General features: G+C 37.3%; 1 protein-coding gene across 10 annotated transcripts in view; it reads right to left on the bottom strand.

Annotated features, from left to right (window-relative positions):
• The window catches only part of ADAM22 (ADAM metallopeptidase domain 22), a 255,535-nt gene that overhangs the window by 215,842 nt on the left and 15,794 nt on the right, over positions 1-23,899 (bottom strand). For all 10 annotated transcript variants that reach the window (XM_033194589.1, XM_033194595.1, XM_033194592.1 and 7 more), the window contains one exon: positions 3,743-3,819. In XM_033194589.1, coding sequence (XP_033050480.1) covers positions 3,743-3,819 — 77 coding nt within the window. The remainder of the gene's footprint in view (positions 1-3,742; positions 3,820-23,899) is intronic.

The following is a 23,899-nucleotide window of genomic DNA, read 5'->3' as shown; positions in this document are numbered from 1 at the left end:
AATTCAAGGGCCACAGTGTAAAGCAAGCAAGAGGTAACTATTTGAAATGCTTTCTCTAAATGAGAGAAAGCAAGACTAAATGTGCTCTTTTGAACAGAATCTGGGAGTTCCTTGTCTAATCCTGCTTCTGCTTCTCTCTCTCCCTATTCCCTACCTCCATGCCACCTCCCATTCTTCAGGGGCAACCCCATCTGCTGACATCTGTCATGCTTCAGTTCCTAGTTGTCCTCCCACCACTTACTGTAAAACTGAGGGAAAAGAAGACTGCTATAAGGATCATACAGTGAGAAAAACCATTTCGTTGTTATTGAAATAAGAAGGCAAGAAGCTGAGAATCTGTAAAATACACTCAAAATTTAGGCACTGGACCATCCAAGATCTGAGAGCTGTACAACAGAATCCCTTCCAAAAAAAGCAGGCTATAAAAGATTTTTTTTTCTAATTGTTATATATTTCACATCATAAACAACCAACCACAGTCCAAAGACAGCGCTTGCTTCTTTGTTGGGGGGCTATGCATGGTTTTTGTCAGGTCCCCTGTTGCGAAGGATCAAATAGTTCAGCTGAAAGGAAATGTTTTTCAACATCCTTGCATTGTTTGGAGTAGTTTAATTATCCACTTCTTCAAGAACAGGAGATGTACAAGAAAACAAAAAATTGGACTGAATCGCTCAGATAATAGAGTTACATGTCTTTATTGAGCTTTCTTCTTTCTGAGGAATGTTTTACAATCAAGTATAAGACTTACTGCTGACCTCTGGAAAGGTCCAATGCAGCCTCAGGACTAGTGTGGCCAGACCAGGCCATATGTTTGGTTTTGTTAATACATCTGTCCTAAAGAGTGAAATTTGACAACTATGACCCCATGAAGAAAAACTACTCCCCACCCTTTTCTTGATAATTTTGATGAAACAGAAACTGGCTGTGTTTTTCATTTTTAACCTTTCCATATTTTTATCAGCCTCCTGTGGAAGTTACTACTCAAAGGTTAAACTCTTGTATAATCTACTTATAGATAATTTTATTTACTGAACATTAAGAAGAAACATTATGTAATGATACTTTTCCATCCATTCCAATCAAAAAATATGTATTATTGGATCCATTCTGCAACCAGAAGCTAGCTACATATAGACTTATTTAATTTTCCTCCAGTTAAAAAAAAATTTCTGTATGTTCCACAGCCCCAGAATTGCTTCATAAGAAAAAAAAAAGTTTAAAGAACATATTGTTTTTCACTTTCCTGCTCGTTAACCAACGTAAATAATATACAAACTCAAACCATGAAACAAAAACATTCTACATAAAAATAAGATGAACATTTTTGGCCGGGCGCGGTGGCTCAAGCCTGTAATCCCAGCACTTTGGGAGGCCGAGACGGGCGGATCACGAGGTCAGGAGATCGAGACCATCCTGGCTAACACAGTGAAACCCCGTCTCTACTAAAAATACAAAAACTAGCCGGGCGAGGTGGCGGGCGCCTGTAGTCCCAGCTACTCGGGAGGCTGAGGCAGGAGAATGGCGTAAACCCGGGAGGCGGAGCTTGCAGTGAGCTGAGATCCGGCCACTGCACTCCAGTCCGGGCGACAGAGCGAGACTCCGCCTCAAAAAAAAAAAAAATAAAATAAGATGAACATTTTTGTATCACATCATGATTTTTATAGTATAAAGATAACAACTACCTGCCACCTATGTTTAATATCAATCCCAGGCAAAAAAAAAATGAGCACACTGCATGTTTCTCAGCCCAGGCTACCTCCACTTATGCTCTTATTTAATCCTTTATATGTCTTGTAATTGCAAATTTGCATTGAAATAGAAAGAAAAATGCCCAATAGAGGTTTCTACCAATATCTCAAAAGAAATTTCGCTGCAACCCCAGTATTCCAAACTTCATGCTTTGATAAGTATGACCATATGTATGTCTCCTTCAGGAACAGAAAGTCTTTGCACTCAGATGTCTCCAAAGTAAGTGAGGCAGTTTGGCCAGAATGGACATGAATAAATATCCCTTCTTTGTTTGAGTATTAAAAGTCAAGGAATTACAAACGTCAGGAAGCAGAAAACACAGATTACCAACAGGGACAATGATTTCAAAGAGGGATGGAAGGGAGTTATTAAAATAGAGACCTAAGAACTTGACTTTCCAAATCACACCTAGTATCTACATGTGGCCTTCAGAAGCTAGTCTCAAACATTTATCTTCTTTTTTGCTGTTTCACTCTTCCTCTCCTGGTCATCTCACCTCTGTCTCCTGGCTAATCCTATCCTCTGGTTTCTGAGTCAATATGACTCTCAGCCTGGAGTTTAGCCCCTACAGTGTGTTAAGGATATATCAGTGAAGCAAAGAAAATCTCTGCCCTCAAGGAGCTTACATTCTAGGAGTAGAAAAAAAGACTATAGACCAAATAAATAATCAAAATATCAAATATTAGATGGCCATGCATCAATAATGGCAGTCAAACTTCTTTGACCTATAAAAATGACAATATCATAAGAGTTCATCTATATATTAAATGGTGATAAGTATTATTTTTAAAATGAAGCAGAGAAGGAGACTAGGTAGTTAAGTAGATGAGGGAGTGAAGGCAGAGAGGGTTATTGAGCATTTAAAATGTGGCTAATGCAACTGAAGAACAGAATTTTTAATTTTATTTGAATGAATTAATTTAAATTTAAACAGCCACAAGTGGCTAATGGCTACCTATCCAGATAACGTGGTCTTAAGTCTTGCCTCTCATGTGCTCTTTTAAATTAACTGACAGTCTTCCATCTAGTTGATTCCCCATTGCAGACAACTTAGGCTCTAATTCTCACTCTTGGTCGATTTGCCTGAATTTCTGGCCTCAGACTTTCTTCCTGAACGGTTGTAGAAATGCTTCCAGAAAACTATGGCCCAATGCTGCCCAGCTCAGAAGCATAGGCCTGGCAGAACCCTGGTATCTGCCCACTTGCCCATGATCAGAAGTAGGATAGAAACCCTTTTTTAAAAAAGTGAACAGTAACCAACCAGATTTATTAAACACTACATTTAGACCACATGAAAGAGATTAAATCCAGCAACAAATCAAAAGCACCTTCCAAATCTAAAATTCTAGGTAGACAACTATTTCTAAAATTATATTGTATTCACAGGATAATCCCAGGACCAGAAACCTCACAGAAATCCACCACCATATCAAAGCATGTAATGAACTCCAGGTATTATTTAGCATCACCTATCATGCAGCCAGTCTTCTGAATCATTAATCAAAAAGTGCAGCCTTCTCTTTCCTGCTGTTCTCAAAGAAGATACTTCAATACCCAAAGTATTATTTTCTTTTTTTTTTTTTTTTTTTTTTTGAGACGGAGTCTCGCTCTGTCGCCCAGGCTGGAGTGCAGTGGCCGGATCTCAGCTCACTGCAAGCTCCGCCTCCCGGGTTCACGCCAAAGTATTATTTTCATAATTTACTGTCATTCACAGGAAACTTAAGTTATAGATATTCTTACAAAAAATATTGGGGTAACTCTTGCCCTTCATTTCACATTATTAAATCTAATATAGGTGGTCAATTTCAAATGAATATACATTTCTTGCTATCTGCCAGACTTTATAACCTACAGTCAACAAGTATAGTTTCAAATGTAATATTTAACTGGTATAGGAAGATGAAGTAAAATATAGCAAGAAAAAACTTTACAAGTGGAAAAGAAAGTGGATTTTATGTGTATCTGACAAAAACAAGTGCAGCTCAACACTTACTGATTTAGCACGACATCGAGAATGAACGACGTTCCAAAGGCATCAACCTGGAAGCTTGCTTGGTCAACATGAGTCAACTACAATATCAAAAAGAAAAAAGGTTATTTATTACTCAGCCATACTAATCAGGCAATTAGTCTTTCTTATGATTATTTCAAAACACTTACAATATCATAAGAAAATAATTTAACATGCAGAATAAGTGAAAACATATTAAAGTAAAATTTACATCTTCTTAGAAGCCAAGCATTCACCAATCTGAAGTAAATTACCACCCAATCAAAGAGGACAAGTGCCCTACTTTTCTAGTTTACCTCAAGTGGTTAAGCATTTCATTTCAAAGATGACTGCACTTCATTCATCTTATCTGATTTTAAGTGACTAGCTTCTTTAAAATAAAGTTTTGTACATTTGGAAAGAAAATAAGTAAAATATGCTTAATTTAAGAATACAATAATATGGTGAACATGATATATTTAGAAAGAAGATATCTAAACCTCTACAAAATACCTTTTTCGCTTATCACAAAGACATACTTTAAAAATAGTATTTCAGTTCTAATTTACCAGACATAATTTCATCAAGGTTTCCACATCTTCCTAAAAGCAAAATTGAACCTCTGCACATCTACTGCCAATATCACCTATCAAAATGTTCTTGTGTAAAAAACAAAAAAAAAAAAAAAATCACTATTTCCTATGCTATCCTAGGAACTCCCAGAGAAAACCACAAGGGACTCTAAACTAAAAAATATAGTGCTTCCCATAGCATTAATATTTGCATACTGACTAATCATGTGAATTAACTGAAAAGAAAGGAGGAAGCAAAACTGAGTTCCATTTGACTCACCAAATATGAACAGTAGCTATATCCAAACAGTAGGACTCCAAATTATTGGATTTTTTTGTGTTTATGTTTCCACAGTATCCAAACCTCTAAAATAAATATGTATAATCACTAAAATGAGAAACATGTGACAAACATTATTTTAGAGATTAAAAGCCACATGAGCAAATGCACATAGTATGTGAGACCAATAGAAATGCTGCTCCCTGAGAACAAGCGCATCCCAGAAGGGACATCTTAGGATTCTCTGGGGCCACAGGGGACCTCAACCATCCCTGGGATTTCACATGCAGTAAACTATGAGATTAGGTGAAAGGAGAAAGTCTGATTAATAACAAGGCTTTTTGGAAAGAAAGGATAATTCTTCTGTTTTAAAGTCTATCCTCCTATTTTAAAGAAGTAGGTATGGAAGAATCTTGTAATTCTGTTGCTAACACATTCTAATCCTCATAAAACCTCAAAACTTAAGAATTACCTGGGTACCTCTGAGCCTCATTAGCCATTCAACTATCATTCCTAAGTCTTCTCAACTAATACCCAGCCCCAACTATTCTTCGTTTTCTTTTTTTATGGCAGTTCTTGGAGCCACACCTTACTCTTCATTTCCACCTCTGTCATATATCATATCCCCTGATTTTTCTAAAGTTGACTCCTTATCAAAATCCCAAATGTAAGCCATAGATTTTCTACTGTATCAAAAAAAAAAAAAAATCCTTCTCCCTGGATTTCAGGATCTTCCATAATCACCTTCCCCACTCCAGGCATAACGGTACATAAGCACCTACCCATAGCCCACCTACACTCAGTTCTCTCCTCTGCTCTTTAGTTCAAAAGCTATGTTCATTCCAACATTTTCTGTGGCTTTTTCATTCATTAATTTTGCTGAGCCCTTTTCTGAACCAGACCCTTCACCAAAGCTGTTTCCCAGAAACGGCCCTACTCATCCTTCAAGATTTAGATCAAGTTCTACCTATGGTTGTCTAGGATTGCCAAAACAAAATACCACAGACTGGGTGGATTAAACAAATTTATTTTCTCGCAGTTCTGGAAGCTACAAGTCCAAGGTTGAGTTGTTGGTAGATTTGGTTTCTCCTGAGGCCTGTCTCCTTGGCCTGCAGATGGCCGTTTTCTCTCTGTGTCCTCACATAGCCTTTTCTTTTTAAGTGCACATGCCTGGTGTCTCTTTCTCTTCTTATAAGGACGCCAGTCATATTGGATTAGGGTCCCACCCTCATGACCTCACATAATCTTAATCACCTCTTAAAGGTCTCCCATCTCCAAACGCAGTCATGTTGGGGGTTAGAGTTTCAACATATAAATTTGGGGAGGGCACAATTCAGTGCATAGCACCTCTCTTCCATGAAGCCTTTCCAACCTCGTCTAGCCTCCTCCTCTCCTCCTCACTACAGATCAATATCACATCAAGACCTTAGTAATGACCAGCACTAGGTATTTAGTTGATCTTCCGATTGCCTGATTCATTCGAAGGTTGTTATCAGTTCCCTGGATGTATAAATGAACAACAACTGAATAGTTATAAATTAACTGCTTATAGAAAGACACTCTTTCCATTAAAATTGCTTTTAAAGTGATGTCAATGGATAACATCACTCCTTCCACCTAAAGCTCTTTGAGTTTCCTAGAGTGCTAACAACCATGTTTTGGGAAGAGCCTCTGCTTACCAGAAATGATGTTTCAGTTAAAATGAACCTCTCCCTCCTCCATTCTTCTTATAGGACTATTAAAGCTCCTACCTCAATTTCCTTTGAATCAGAAATATTAATGTTGCAAATCTGTGGTGAACAACGCAAGGGCCACATGTTATTCACCTTGGTATCCATGATTACAGCTTGAATCGAGGTAATGTTAAAATTCTTCTTGGCAAGGTATTTACTGTCGGCATTAATTCTAATTCTTATCTTTTCTTTTTCCTGCAGCTCCATTTTACATCTGGTATCTTATTTTATTGATCTCAGTCATGTCCCAAAGAGAAACTCATGTACTTATATTCAAAAGAAAATCCATTGACAGAATGCTTAACTACTGCTTAGTAAGAATGTTTGCATTATTGATAGTAATAGGAACAGGAGTATGTTAACATAGCTTTAAAATAAGGCAAGCTTCCTTAGACTGTATACAGATTGATTCATTCAATAACCTTCTGAGAGCCTACCAAGTGCTGGGAGCTATTTAGATTTGGGGGATAAAGTAGTGAAGAAAACAGATCATGTTTCTGCTCCTGTGTAGCTTATCTGATAGCAGAGGAGACAGAAAATGAACAATTAAGTTAAAAACAAGTTTAGAAAATAAACATAGTATTCTCAGACTTAATAAAACAGGGAAATAGTGTCAAGAATGACCAGGGAAGATGAAGGTCTAAGGGTGTCTCAGAAGGCCTCCAGAAGGAGGTAACATCCAGGTTAGCAACATTAATAACTAGAAGGAATCTGTGGTAGGGAGAATAATGAGCCCTAAATATGCCTACACTGTAATATCCAGAACATATGAACATGTTACCTCACATGGAAAAAGGGACTATGCAGATATTTTTAAGGACCTTGACTTGGGGAGAGTATCCTGGATTATCTGGATGAGCTCAATCTAATCACATGAGTCCTTATAAGTGGAAAGCAAGAGGGTTAAAATCAGAGAAGAAGGTCTGATGGTGGAAGTAGAGATCAGAGTGCTAAGAGGAAGAGGGCAGGAACCAAGGAATGCAGGCAGCCTCCAGAAACTAGAAAAGGCAAGGAATGAATCTCCCTTAGGGCCTCCAAAAGGAGCAAAGCACTGCCAATACTTCATCTTATCCTTGTAAGACCTATTTCAGGCTTCTGACCTCCACAGCTGTAAGACAGTAAGTTGTTGTTGTTTCAGGCAACTAAGTTTCTGCTAATGTGTTATAAAGGCAACAGGAAACTAATACAGCATCACTGGCACTATCCCTGAACACTTTGAAAAGCAGTTCCAATGAGTTGACTGCACCAGTATTCAATATCACTTTCCTCCCAGTTTGGCTAAAACCAAGACACTTCCAGCAGCAGGGCTGAAACTCATGAGGCCTCACGGATCAAACCCAAAACACAGGACTTCTCACCCAAACTAAACTTGTGTTGGTGGTCACTAAAATAAATGTGAGCCTGGTTTCTTTGCATTTTGTGTGGTCTTCCAACATTCAGGAACCTACCTTCCCCATGTTTCTGGCCAATAAATAGGACAGAGAGAAGAAATATGGTTGCTTCTTTTTTTTTGAGACAGAGTCTCGCTCTGTCGCCCAGGCTGGAGTGCCCTGGGGCGATCTCTGCTCACTGCAAGCTCCGCCTCCCGGGTTCACGCCATTCTCCTGCCTCAGCCTCCCGAGTAGCTGAGCAGCTGAGACTACAGATGCCCCCCCACCACGCCCGGCTAAATTTTTGTTTTTTTTTTTTTAGTAGAACGAGGTTTCACCATGCTAGCCAGGATAGTCTCGATCTCCTGACTTTGTGATCCGCCCGCCTCGGCCTCCCAAAGTGCTGGGATTACAGGCGTGAGCCACCACACCCGGCCAATATGGTTGCTTCTTAAGGTTATCTTGGAGATGGAATAAAGTAAATGAATTACACCGAATTGCTGTATTATCAGGCTTATTATTCAATACCACTGAAGTGAGCCAGGATGGTTCTCAGACAGTTACTCTTAGATCTTGCCTTTTTAGTTTAAGGAAAAAGGTATGTTTGAGAAGACAGAATCAGTATAATACTAAGATTTTCCTTTAGTGGGGGAAACAGGCTAAGATACTGTCAAGGAAAAATTCCAATATTTATTAACTTTAAGTTGAAGATTAAAAAGTAGTAATACCTCTCAGATACATTGGTAAAACATAATTTTGCAGAAATGCCATCTTTCAAATTACTACTTAAGAATGAATTCTGATTTTAAAAACTATTAAACAGGTACTTCAGGTATCAGAATAATACTGACAGAATTCCTAGAGCTCATGTAACATAAGATCCTTAGTGTATAAATAGGGACACTGAGGCCAGTGTGGGCAAAAGTCACTTTCAAAGTCACATATTTGGTGGCAGAGTAGGCATCCCACCTGCTGGTAGGCCTTTTTCATCATATTTCAACTCCTTGCTTTCATTCTACAGCTTGGAGGTACTTGCAGGTTTTACCGGGTTCTAATGAATAATTATTATAATAGAAGTCGTTTCAGTATCATGAAAATGCTCTGAAGAGCATTTTTAGAAGATACGACAAGAAAATCAAAACATAAAAAACAATCTTCAGAATTCCATTTTCATCCAAAAGTCAATAACATGACCACAGCTGATGTCCTAAGCCATGTCCTAAGGCCAATTTGATAACAAGCTTACAAACTCAGAGTTATAGTTAAAAATATGTATATTGAAATCCCTCATTTAAGGAAAAGAAATTACATGGACATGGTAAAGTATGTGTGTGCAGTACGTATGTGTTTTAGGGATTGAGACAAGCAGTGAGGCTGACATTTATAGAAGCTGTGAAAGAAAAGATACAGGGGAAAAATGCAAAAATATAAAAAAACTCTCCAGATGGCAGGAACTCTTAATAAATCAATATAATTACATAATAAATAATTACATAATAAATATATCAATTAAATCAATATAATTACATAAAGATAATTCTAATTTCTAAATTCAAAAATGAATCATAGAAATTTTAGGACCATAAGAACACGATACAATCCCCAGACTGGGGCCTGTTTATTATTCATGGGCAATAGCTGAAATTAAAATGTGAAATTAACATAACACTCATGTTCCTCATGCATTTTGCTTCTTGGCAGCCTGTCCTCTTCTCCTCATATCGTCTAGATTCAATGAACCAAGGCCAGCCTACCTATCCCAGAGAGCAAACACAAGGGAACTTTTTAAGACTGCCTTATTGATAGCCAATTTTTAAAGCAAAGTTAGCAGTACAACATTCATAGTAGAATCAGAACTTTGACACAAGGAGAAAGACGAGGTACTTTAGGTTTTTAATTAAGTCCAACCTGAACAACGAATTGATGTTTACCAATGGGGTGGGAATATCAGCAATCAAAAGGTAGTACACAATAAGATAACTGTGAAAGTAATTAATATTATTAAAAATAAGGGTTTAATGCATGTAACAGAATCTTTAGGTACTGCGTCCTAAACACGTATTTGCCATTTGACTGCTTCAGCTCAGTTTAAAAAAACTACAAGTATAATTCTTAGAAGTCTAACATCTTCAGTTTAATAAAAAAAAATGTATGTGTGTGTGTATATATGTATGTATATACAGAGAGAGCAAATATGACTTGTATATATGATCCCTCTTTCTACATCAGAAAAGGCAACTGAAAAACCACCATAGCCTTATGATAACGTCTGGCAGAAGAGCTGCAAAAGATTGATAGTATATCTCTACTCAGATGAAGGTTTCTCATTCTAGAATTTGTTGTGGTCACATCAAGATATGGGATTAAATTTTTGAAGCGGAACTGTATTACAATGGCATCTGTTAAAAGACAGTTCTACCCAACAGGTCTACATATATGTAAATTGGTATGATAAATGTAAGAACATTAGTGTTTTCTGTCCATATTTCTATAGTATGACTCCATGTTACTCTCCCTTCTCCATCTCAGTAACACCCATAGTTTTCATAAGCTGATTATATATTGTATCTAATTTACACATTTTCTTTAAACCAAACTGTTCTTGAAATCCAACCATCTGCATTTAGTATTACAAGAACCAGAACAGTGCCTGGCAACAGGACATTTTAAAACAAAATGAAACAAAACAAAATAGCACAATTTTTAAAGAACAAACTTTAAAGAGCTGAGGTACATTTGAATTCTAGGTCTTCCATTTACCAGTGGAATAAACTAGAGCAGGTTGTTTCATGTCTCTGAACTGAAAGTCCTCATCCCTTAAAGAGCAAAAATAATAACACACACTTTGTAGATTTGCTGTAATAATTAAATAAGCGATAGTCCATTCAACACTTATAGAGTGCCAACCATACCAGGCCCTGAGAAAGAAAGATGAGTTGGATGTGGCTCTTGCACTCAGGAAACTCATAGTCAAAAGAGGAAGGTACTAACAAATTATTACAAAGTGAATATAAGTCCAACAGTTGATATATGTATAAAATACAATAGCAGTCCTTCAACTGTAGGGATACCAAGGAATGCATTGGTGCTCCTCAGATTGACAATGTAAGGGAAAGCACTCCAGGAAAAAGGAACAACAAAGGCACAAAAATGGCAAACAGCTCAGCACAACCAGGAAATTACAAGGCATGCTATATATTACAAGGCACACTATGTATTACTGATCTATCATGGAAGATCAAGCTGGAACTAAAGACATCAAAAAACTTCTAAAATTCTCAATCCTGGTTCCACATTAGATTTTGATATGGTTTGAATTTGCATCCCCACCCAAATCATATGTAGAATTGTAATCCCCAGTGTTGGAGGAGAGGCCTGGTGCACAGTGACCAGGTCATGGGGGTGGACTTTCCTCCTTGCAGTTCTTGTGATAGTGAGTGAGTTCTCAGGAGCTCTGGTTGTTTAAAAGTGTGTAGCATCTCCCCCTTCTCTCTCTCTCTTCCTCCTGCTCTGACCATGTAAGACATGTCAGCTTCCCCTTCACCTTCTGCCATGATTTTAAGTTTCCTGAGGTCTCCCCAGAAGCAAAAGCCTGCACACCTTGCAGAACCATAAGCCAACTAAACCTCTTTTCTTATAAATTACCCAGTTTCGGGTATTTCATTATAGCAGTGCAAGAACAGACTAATACACCTGGGAAGGCTTTTCTTTTTTTTTTTTTTTTTTTCCTTAGAGACAGGGTCATGCTCTTTTCCCCAGTCTGGACTGCAGTTGCACAGTCACGGCTCACTGTAACCTCAAATTCCTGGGCTCAAGTGATCCTGCCACCTCAGCCCCCCTGAGTAGCTGGGACTATAGGCATGTGCCACCATACACAGCTATTTTTATTTTAATTTTTGTAGAGACAGAATCTCACTGTGTTGCCCACGCTGGAGTGCAGTGGCTATTCAGAGATGTGATCATAGCTCACTGCAGCCTCAAACTCCTGGGCTCAAGCAATTCTCCTACGTCAGTCTTCTGATTAGTTGGGATTACAAGCATGAGCCACTACACCCAGATTGCCTTGGGAAACTTTTTTAAACATACTAATGTCTGTGCCTCAAATTCAGCAATTTTGATATACTTGGTCTGCAGTGGATCCCAGGCATCAACAATTTTTAGGCCGGGTGCGGTGGCTCAAGCCTGTAATCCCAGTACTTTGGGAGGCCGAGACGGGCGGATCACAAGGTCAGGAGATCGAGACCATCCTGGCTAACACAGTGAAACCCCGTCTCTACTAAAAAATACAAAAAAAAAAAAAAACTAGCCGGGCGAGGTGGCGGGCGCCTGTAGTCCCAGCTACTTGGGAGGCTGAGGCAGGAGAATGGCGTGAACCCGGGAGGCGGAGCTTGCAGTGAGCTGAGATCCGGCCACTGCACTCCAGCCTGGGCAACAGAGTGAGACTCCGACTCGAAAAAAAAAAAAAAAATTTTTAAAGAGCTCTCCATGTCATTCTAAGGTATAGCCAATGGTTGAAAAGTGATATTCTAAACTAACCTAAGAAATGCCCTCCTTTGTGATAACAGATGTCCAATAAACAACAGCTCTCTTCCCTTTCCTTCACTATTTATGACAAAATATGTTTAACTTTCAAAAGTGAATATTTACTTACTAAATTCCTGCATTATTTCTTAAAAGTAAAACGTATATTCTTATGACAATTTACTACCTACATTTTGTTGTTGAGTTCAACCAAAATAATAAAAGTTTTAAAAGCTTTTTCTAAAAGGAGGGAATGAGTAAGAAAAATACAAAAAGAAGAAAAAGAAATTCAATCAGATAGTCTTTCCTGCTAAATTAAGGGCCAATATCTCTGTAAGCACCTTGGCACACTTTCTCACAAAGTAGAACCTCAATATACTTTTTTTTTTTTTTTTTTTTTTTGAGACAGAGTCTCACTCTGTCGCCCAGGCTGGAGTGCAGTGGTATGATCTTAGTTCACCGCAACCTCCACCTCTAGGGTTCAAGCAATTCTCCTGCCTCAGCTTCCCAAGTAGCTGGGATTACAGGCGCACGCCACCATACCCGGCTAATTTTTTGTAGTTTTAGTAGAGATGGGGTTTCACCATCTGGCAAGGCTGGTCTCGAACTCCTGATAACATGATCTGCCCATCCTGGCCTCCCAAAGTGCTGGGATTACAGGCATGAGCTACCATGCCCAGCCTATACTGTTTTTTTAAATGAGGGGGGGAAAGGAGCAAAATATTGGAATTCCCATGGTATTTTTATTCTTTTTGAGACAGGACCTTACTGCATTGCACAGGCTGGTCTCAAACTCCTGAACTCAAGCAATGTTTCTACTTTGGCCTCCAAGCCCATATATTTTAAAGAGCTACTCCATGTGAGTCTAAAGTATGGGCAATTCTCATGGAATTCTCATCTACTTATACTCGCTTTCCAAGTCAAATTTCCATTCTTGCTGTTGGTTTTATTTTACATAAAAAAATGTATAACTTGTATTAGTCTGTTCTCATGCTGCTGTGAAGAAATACCTGAGACTGAGTAATTTATAAAGGAAAGAGGTTTAATTGACTCAGTTCACAGGGGTGGGGAGGCCTCGGGAAACTTACAGTCATGGCAGAAGGGGAAGCAAACACATCCTTCTTCACATGGCAGCAGCAAGAAGTACAGAGTGAAGTGGAGGAAAAGTTCCTTATAAAACCATCAGATCTTGTGAGAACTCACTCACTATCATGAGACTAGCATGAAGATAACCACTCCCATCATTCACTTACCTCCCACCAGATCCCTCCCATGACATGTTGGGATTATGGGAACTACAATTCAAGATGAGATGTGGGCGGGGACACAGCCAAACCATATCACAACTGATGTAAACAATTTCTTGCCCTTGTTTTGGGATACATTTTCCTAGGACAGAGATTACATCATGTAGATCTCACTACCCAGGAATTCCTAGATGAAGGCTACACAGTCTACCAAAAAAAAAAAAAAAAAAAAAAAGGCTTTCCTTGGATAAGATGAACTCTTGAGAGGCATTCCCTGAATTTACCTTGCTACATCTTGCTACATTTCCAGTTCTGAAGGCACTAAAAGCCCTGGACTCTTGTGATTCTCTGGCTGCCAAGGCGGTCCCTGCTCCAACAAACTAGAGGCAAAGACAAAAAGACAGACTATGCTGTCACTGGCACCAGCTCCTATTTTCTCATCTCCATTCAGGAAGTCAGGCAGCCTCATTACTTATTTATGCTTCAGCTATCTTCTGATAAATCAGTCTCTCCATTATCTTGGCCATTAGCTGCCCATTACTAAGCCTTCAATTTAAGGCCTGAACAAGAAAATGCTTACTCACATAATCCTGAAAGCCAAAGCAGACCTTTAAGATACTTACTAGTCTGAGAACAATATAATATAGTATAGTTATATTGAGCTATAATTAAATCTGAGTACAAGGAACTCTAACATTTAGATGCAACAAAATCAGCAGACAAAAATGTCTCAGACAAGTCAGTCCTGGGAAATGGATACTCTTTTCTGGTACAGGAAAGGCTTGTGAGAAATGAGATGAGAGCTCTTCCCAGTCCCACTATTAGCTTGATATTTCATTTAGAGTAGAGTTAGGAAAACTTTCCTCTTCATCCTCTTTTTCCCTATATGCGAACTGAAAATAGTCACAATTACAGAATGCTGTGAGGAAAACGCTTAACATTTTTGTTTATGGTGAAGAGAGTATATAAAGCTCATTGCAGAGAATAATGTAACTATCAAAAGCTAAATAAAAGGTAAAAAGTAGAGAAGAGGAAAAATGAGTAAATGGCTGTCAACTATACTCTCACATGAATAGCTAGTCAGTTTAGCTCTAAATCAGGTAATTTTAAAAGCAGAATTAGAAATAAGAATTGTCCCTGCCAGCTGGGTCACAATCTCTCCTGGAGGCAACTTCAGAAGTAGGCCATGTCCAAATAATAAAATTAAGAATGGTGAGTTCTTCACATCAAGGTTTACTTTAGCCAGTTCTGTAATATCAGTGGATTTTTCTTTGCTTGATTTCATTTGCTTAAATAGACATTAGATATATCTGAGAGCACAAGTGTCTGAAGAAAGAAAAATAGGAAACATCATTGTACAAAATCCCATGATAAACAGCTAGTACATATAAATTCCATAGCATTTCCTTTGGGAAACAATTTCATATGATGTATAAAGGCCTTTTCTCTCCTAGGACTAAAGAATGAAACTACATAATTCTAAAGGATGTTCTGCTCACATATTTACATATAATAAACTACGGAACTATGTTTCAAATTTTAAACATAAGACCATATGCCTTCTTTACTAACATATCTCACTCATCTAAAAGTTTTCCAAGGACTTAGTCAAGAAACACTCTAAGAGCAAAGCAAAAGTAAGAGAAAAATAAAAGCAGTTAAGTCCCTAATATTAAGGATATGCAAATGACGGGTTTTCACCTATGACTTGACTGTCAAACACCAGAGACTTTCTTCCTTTCTTTCTTTTAACCAAAGGCTTTCCTTATTGGGACACCAAACGAGATAATTCTAGAGATAAGAACCACTGCAAAAATATTTCATTTTCTTGTTTGCCAATGGGCTAGAATGAAGACTGGTAGGAAGAACACACTACCTGTAGCTATCCTAATTACCACAGTAAAGAAAGGAGAAGATGGGACCGTGGTGTGTGTCCGTGAGAGAGAGAAAGAGAGAGAACAGACTACCAGCCCTCTCTGAGAAAACCATGTCTTAAAACCATGTAGTCTTGCAATGCACACATAGGTTAGAAAATAGCAAGACTCTTTAATAGTGATTTTAGTATGACATAAATCTGCCCCCAAATTCTTAAACTCAGAGGCTTCCACATACTACCAGCTGGTGTCTCCAAGCTGCTTTAGAGTAACTCCTTGCCCTTGAGTTTCAAGAAAGTTGAAAGAATCCATCCACAATTCATGTTTGAGAGAAAATACTAACATCCAAAATGAAAATTTTTGTTATAGGTACTGCATTACCTGTATCTGGTATACGGTCTTCAGGGATTCTGACTTCAAAAACATCTGAATCTAAAAAAATTCAATGAGTACAATTTTTCAAACATGTTCTAATAAACAACCTAAGGAGCTGAAAAATAATGCAATTATTCTGTTAGACAAAGGTAATAAAAGAGACTCTAGAAACTAATTTTATTTATACTTCTATTATTTATTGGAGCTAGTCCCTGTGATAAAAAAAAAAAAGATCAATCTTGTCATCTAATCCTTAGCATTAAACTTTCCCTAGAAAAGTGAAATGCCTTTTTAAAATACACTGACTCCAAATCATCTTTGAAAGTAGGAAATCCTAAGAGATAACATTATTAGGAGACATAGAAAAACTGCACAAATCAAGTCACATTATCCATTAGCCATCCAACAGTGCTTATGTGTGCATGTGTATACATTATGGCAGGAAAAGCTTGTAGCCAACTGTAACCTAGAAGATAATCACCACTTAAAACAAGCAAACTTTTTAGTACTGAGCCCAGCTCAGAAGAGCTGGAAATAGGAGAAAAAAACTGCACTCTAAATGAGGGAGATAGGATATAGATCACCACTGAAGGGTCTTACAGACTTAAGACATACTAACATAGTCTAGCGATGTAAAGTCAGAATCACATGAAGACTACCCTTAGCTCTGAAAAATGCATCTTACTACAAGAAAATATATATATTAATATAACCTTCGTGATATCTGATTAATTTTATAACCTCACATCTGAATATTTAAAAGAAATAAAACCCTTACTCTCAAAATTCTTTCTTCACTGGCATGAACTCAGCTCTTAATAGAAACAATTTCGGCGGGGCGTGGTGGCTCAAGCCTGTAATCCCAGCACTTTGGGAGGCCAAGGCGGGCAGATCACGAGGTCAGGAGATCGAGACCATCCTGGCTAACACGGTGAAACCCCGTCTCTACTAAAAAATACAAAAAACTAGCCGGGAGAGGTAGCGGGCGCCTGTAGTCCCAGCTACTCGGGAGGCTGAGGCAGGAGAATGGCGAAAACCCGGGAGGCGGAGCTTGCAGTGAGCTGAGATCCGGCCACTGCACTCCAGCCTGGGCGGCAGAGCGAGACTCCGTCTCAAAAAAAAAAAGAAACAATTTCATATCAAAGCCTCATGGAATTTGACCCCAACAGTATCAGAAACATAAAAGATGAATAAAATTACAAGGAGCCATCACAGGATGGTGGAGCTCTGGAGCCACTAGCTAGAGGAGAGCCATTCATTCCTTCCCTCTGATTAGCTTCTCAGCCTTAACAAAACTATGTGTATACAGGGGCTCAGACACTGTTTTCTGTATGTTCCATATGTGACTCAGGTCTCTTTACTGTTGATGTGTTTTGATACAATGCTGAATAAATCAGACTCTGTAATTCTTGCCTCTACTGGAGGCAAATCAGAGCAGTTTAATGAGGATTCCATACATTTGCCATGCTGGGTTAAAGAAAGGATTCCTACAAGATATCCTGATTCTTTTTTACAAAGGAAAAAGGCCAGGCACAGTCATTCTTTCTATGTTTTATAATAGTTTTTTCAACTTCTTATTGCTTTGAGGCAAATGAATACTTTCAAAGTAACATGGTCACTTTTTATTTAATTTATCAAATGATACCCTAGGAGAATTTATTCACTTCTGAAAACTGGGTGGGTTGTCGCTCTGAACTTTCCCCAGTGGGTTTCTGGGAAGCTGCCTCCTGACAAAGGCTCCTGACTGAAACTTTCCCTGATTGGCCATCCTTAGCAAACTGCAATCAGGTGTCCTTTTTGTCCTTCTCTGGCCTTCCCTGCATGCCTCACAGTCTCCACCACCACCACGAAGTTCTGAACTCCTAATGTGTACACAGGACTCCAGGAGAACCAAAATGGACTCTGAGAAAGATAAGGCCCTACCAACGGATTTTTATTATCTGGAAAGACATGTTCTTATCGTAAAAGACAATAATACAATGCCATGCTTAATTGCTTTGTCCAAGAGTTTTCCCTCTGTTTTAAAACTGTGAGCAGTTGCTTATGAAAAGCTGCATACAATGGTGGTTAAAACTCCAGATACTGGAGATAAATTTCCTATGTTCAAATCCTAGCTCCACCCCTTCCTAAACTGAATGATCCTGGGCATTATTTAAGCTCTCTGTGCCTCAGTTTCACTATCTATTAAACGCAAAAAACAGTATCAACTTCTGATGATTGCTGTGGAGACTGAATACATGTAAGATGCACAGAATGAGCTGGTGCAGTGGCTGGTGCTTGTTGTTATAGCTACTGGGGAGGCTGAGGTGGGAAGAACACTTGAGCCCAGGAGTTTGACCCAAATTGAGCAACACAGCAAGATACCATCTTAAAAAAAAAAAAAAAAAAAAAAAGTCCCCAGAATGTTCTAGCTCCATAAACATTAGGCATATTATTCTGCCACATGATTTTTAAAAAGTGTAAGGAGTGTGAACAGAATTTCATGTTGTATTCAGGAATCAGAATTGTTCCTGCTTCTCTTGTCACTTCCAGATGACAATTCCTTTATCCCTCTTCCATTGAGGTGCATGGCTTATAGCTACACCATCTTCCACTCTCAACCCTATACCAAGTGCCTCTGTAGTCCCAACGTTTGGCACCTTGCTTAGCACAAAGAATGCGCTCACTTACAAATTTAAAACAAAGCTGACAACTGTTAATCTGACAATAACATGAATAAACGTTATTTTGCAAACTGTGATTAGCCAAAAGTGAAAAGTAATTCTTAGGACTCACATAATAAAGGTTGCTTTCACATAGTTTAACTACTTTACTGGTTTCCCTGTGAGTTCTCCAGTAATTATAAGCACAATCGTTGTTTTATAGAGTGTAACTCTCAACAGCATATGCATTACACTAATTCTCCTGAAATACTTCTGACCTGTGTTCCTGCGTTAACTATATTCACCTGACATTTGTTAGTGAGTTTGGTGGTCGTTGGGCTACATGACTTGCATGGGCATTATCTATAAGGCAGACGGAGAAGAATGGAACTTTTGAGTTTTGGGGAAGCTCGATGAGTTATATGATTCATTCCCTCACTTGTAAGGAAAGAAACATCTACACAAAACCATTTTGAAAAATGATTGTTGAACCTGTTTTATAAGTTCCTGAGGCAGTTCCTCAACCCCCATTTATAGTCTGTTCCAATGCTGAATCATCTTACTTTTCCTTTTAAATCACTAACAAAACTCCGTCATAATGCAACTTAGTCCTATTGCTCTCATTTGTGAAACCAGATATTAACATGTTCAAAGAAAGCTTGGAAGTGTGCTGCTCATCTCTTAGGCACAGTAGAAAGTATCTGCTACTTAGTAAGATTTGTGGCAGGCTAGTTCTAAAAATATCTGCCAACCACACCAGATAAAACATCTTGCAAAAGGAGCATCTTGCAAAAGGAGTAATTCATAACCATGCATGTACTAAACATAAGATACAACTACATTTAAGTGCATGGAAGTAATACTGTCTTGCAAAGAAGAATTCAAATGCATTACATTCTGGGATTACGGGAAGAGGAGGGGAATAGATTACATTTAGACACCATACTGAAAATCTGTATGTTCTTCCTTGGTGGGATAAACCAATACTGTGAGACTGCAGGATGAAACCAAATATACTGCCAGAGATGTGGATAATCCCAAATATTTCCTACCAGAACAGTTTCCAATAAGATCTTACATCACCTATCTTCTTTGGAGTAGTCATCTTCTTATTCAAATTTGACCGGTACACTCTGGCCTTGGGGTCATCATATTGGTTGTTCTCTCTACATATAATGCTCTTCCTAAGATACCTGTATGATTCACTCCCCACATCCTTCAAGTCTTTTCCTAATGTCATTTTCTCTGAAGCCTAATGGACTACCCTACTAAAAATTACAACGTATGCCCCCTACACTCTCCCGCACTACCAGTCTCCATTACCATGCCATATTTTTTATTTTCCATAGTACTTATCACCTTTGAACATACCATACAATGTATTACTGCATCATTTACTATATTTGTCTATCTGCTAGAACATAAGCCCAGAAGAAAGAATTATTTTTTGTATTCACTGATGTATCCCAAAGGCACAGAACAATGCCACATAGTAGGACCTCAATAAATGCTTGCAGAGTGAGTTAAAAGGATGTCAGTTCACAAATCAAATCACAGGAAATTGCAACACACACACAAACTGCATTAATGTTACTCAAAACAGCTACTGAGCCTTAACCTGAAATAGAACCAATGGAAAACTTTTAATTGCAGAGCTGGCAACTTTAAACTTTATAAGAAAAGGAACAAGAACTGAAGTCTATTAAATATTTGCCAATCCCCTAAATTCCCTCATTATTCAAAGATAGGATGATAAAAAGAGAAATCAAGAATCTCTAGTTCTAGTGAAAACACACTGCAAAGAACAGGAGCTATAAAAAGGCATGATTAATAGCTCTAATATAACTGAAATACCCAATTGCACAAGGGCCAGAAGGTTCAGAGAAAAGTATAGCTGTTTCTCTTCTCATCAAGTGAAATGTAAGGACTAAGAGTGACCCAGTGACCTTATGGAGATGAGATGTCCCACGAATACTCTACACACACACACACCACACACACACACACACCACTACCACCAGCAGCAACAATACTATTTGCACTTGGAGCTCTTTTCTTCCTGAACACTTTCATCAGTGAACATATGATGCTTAAATGCTTAAAATGAAAGCATATGGACTTCTTCTAACTTAATTATTTCTTGAAAAAGAGAAATAACACAACTAACTTCAGAATAACAGATTTTGGAAAGACTGTTTGTTTAAAACTGTTAGAAATTCAGAAACACATGGTTGATTGATAAGTATTAAAATATTTATTAAATATGGGAATCCACTGCAAGAACATGGAAGTTCTTCAGTTCTATCCACTGATCTGAAGGCTACATCTAATGCTGGGCCCAGATTAATAAGAAGCTGAAAATTTTAAGATTACAACTACTCTACAATGGTACCAAAAACAGTACAATAATAAAAAGAGAAGAGTCCAAACAGAAAGGAAGAAACAATGAATTCAGAATGACAAACTTTTATTTAAAACTATATTAAAAAACACTGAATTGTATATTCTAAGAGTGAATTCTATGGTATATGAATATGTCAATAAACTATTGTTTTAAAAACTATATTAAAATCAGTATTGTTGCCATAAATATATTTTAAATGCAAAGCAATCTTAATTTTCACAGAAGACTCAACTTTTTATAATAAACGCTACCATCTATAAAATTTTAGAAGCCCTTTCTTCCAGATCACCTGTCTGTTCCTTTTGATTTGCATATTGAAGTATTTCAGGCAAAACATGTTTTTTAAAAAGGAAATTAAAACAGACTATTAAAATGGAGCATCTTGTCCTCTAATCTGGTAGCTATGTTTTTGGAAACACCAAAACATAGGTCTGGTGAGACCAACGCTAGATCCAGAACTAGCACCAGAGAGCAAATTGTTCTACTATCCTGGAGCATTTGATACAAATCACAGCTCTTACAAAAACAGAGAAATCCAGTGATTTGCATATATAAGACATTGAGTATCAGTTTTATACCAAGAAAAGATAATTATAGGAGCTAAAAAAAATAGGAGCTAACATTTATTGAGCTCTTACTATATGCCAAATGCCCAGCTACAGCTTTATGTATATTATCTTTTTTAATCCTCACAACATATGAACTGGGTACTATTCTTATTCACATTTTATTGGTGTAAAAACCCAGGATTAGAGAAGTTAAGTGTTTGCCAAGTTCACACAGTGAGCTAGTGGCAGAGGTGGGCTGTAAATCCATGGAGTCTAATTCTAGGTCCTTTAACATTTAATCATGTTTCTATAATGCTTTTTTAAAAAGAAAACTAAATTTGAGATTTATTTTGTGAAAAATTAAGATATTCTAAAACTACAGTAAATTCCACAGTGATAAAGTAATACACAGACAGACCAAGAATCATTAAGAAAAGGATCTATATGAATAAAATAAAAAATTTAAATCTGTTAAACCAAATATACCATGAGAAGAATGAAAAATAAGCCATAAACTAAAAAATAAATATTTGCTATATAGATAATAGAGAATAATCCAGAATATTTTTAAATGCCAAAAATCGACAAGAAAAAGACAAAAATTCCAATTGAAAAATGGCGAACGTATAATAGGCCAGTCAGAAGAGGAAATATAGATCACCAAAGGTGCTCTATTTCATCAGTCATCAGGAAAATGGAAAGTAAAATAACTAGATACCATTTCATATCCATAATATTGTTAAAAACTTTAAAGTCGGCCAGGCGCGGTGGTTCACGCCTGTAATCCCAGAGAAAAGAAAACAAAGATGGAAAGGATGCACACTAATTGCAAGATAATGATTTCCTCTGAGAAGGAAGGGGAAAACACAATAGCAAGAGAGCATCAACTGAATCTATAATGTTTATTTCTTGCAAAACAAACAAACACTAAATTTTGTTCATTCTGGGTGGTGAGTACAAGAGTGTCCGTTACATTATTCTATCTACCATTTTGTATGTTTGAATTATTTCAAAACTTAAGCTTTTTATGTTAAACAAACTGAAGAAATTTTTACAAGCACCCTCACGTGGTCAATTTCACTTATACCATATAACAGCTAAGAGATAAGCAGCACAACCATCCAGATGTCCCTAATATTATTGCCAGGAAAACTACAAGAAACAAAAAGTAACAGACAGAACATACAAGGAGGCACATCTTGATTCAACTTTCTAAAACCTTTTTAGTCAGAGATGTCTAAAGAAAGGGCTGCCTCACAGGTACTGAGCTTACCTGTGAGCAATCCTGTAGGGTAGTTTTTAAAGTTGTGGGTAAGATCATAGAAAGGACTCTGAAATCACTTGAGTGCACCATTGCCAGAGTTTTAAAGAAAATGAAATAGAACAGAACAGAATGAAACATATACCACTGAATGTAATAAGGATAAGTATTTTTTATGATACTTATGTGTATGTGTTTCCACATGTCCACACAAGAACTTTTTACACACATGTTCACAGCACCATTATTTTAAATAGCCAAAGAATGGAAACAACTCAAATGTCCATCAAAATGAATGGATTCATAATGAAATATTATTCAGGAATGAAATACTGATACATGCTACAACATGAATAAAACTGGAAAACATTATGATAAGTGAAAAAAGCCAGTCACGAAAGACTGGATAGTGTATGATTCCATTTATATGAAAGCTCCAGAGTAAGTAAATCTGTAGAGACAGAAAGCAGATCAGTGGTTGCCCAGGCTGAAGGTGGGAGGCAGTAGGGAAAATGGGCATGAGGTTTCTTTTTGAAGTGATGAAAATGTTTCAAAATTGACAGTGGTGATAATTGTATACCATTTTTAAATGGGTGAATTCTATACTGTGCGAATTAAACTCTTATAAACCTCTTATAAAAATACATGTACGTAAGATAGGAATTATTTTGTTCCTGGGATTACATTAGGTTAGCTAAAGTCACAACAGCTGTATTTGATCTTTATCTTTTAATGTGGGGCTGCCTCTCCACCACAAGTCCTCACTTTTTCATCTGGTCTTAAAGCTACTTTCAGAGCCTCCATCTACACTGAGATATAAATTCTAGAAGCTAATTATACTAACGTGCCTGTTCTCTACTGGTATATTTTTCTGATTTAAACCAGTACATGAAGATCTTTTAGAGGCATGAAGATTTCATGGAGTATGGGTAACATCCACTCCGAAGAAATAAAAAAGTTATGAAATAATATAAATATTTTATATTAACATATTAATCAATGTTATAATTAATTTATATAATAGATGTTTAAACGTGTATATTTTATTATCTATATTTTATATTTACATACAAATTTATATTAACATAATTAATCCATATTAAATAATATGAATATTTTAGATTAAGTTGTTAGTCCATAAAAGTAAGATAAAAACTAGAAAAATTTTTTTTATTTTTAGACAAAATATCTGGGGCTTAGCTATAGGGGAAAAAAAGAGGATATTGTCCTTAGTTCAAAAACATAGCTTAAAAAAATCAAACCCCAAAAATAAATAATAAGGGAAATCCTTGGCTGAATATGCCACATGAATTCAAATCCATCAGAAATACTA

This window comes from Trachypithecus francoisi, unplaced genomic scaffold, assembly GCF_009764315.1.
Source record: "Trachypithecus francoisi isolate TF-2019V2 unplaced genomic scaffold, Tfra_2.0 Lachesis_group4, whole genome shotgun sequence".
NCBI classification, from domain to species: Eukaryota; Metazoa; Chordata; class Mammalia; order Primates; family Cercopithecidae; genus Trachypithecus; species Trachypithecus francoisi.
This window is presented reverse-complemented; position numbering and strand designations above follow the sequence as displayed.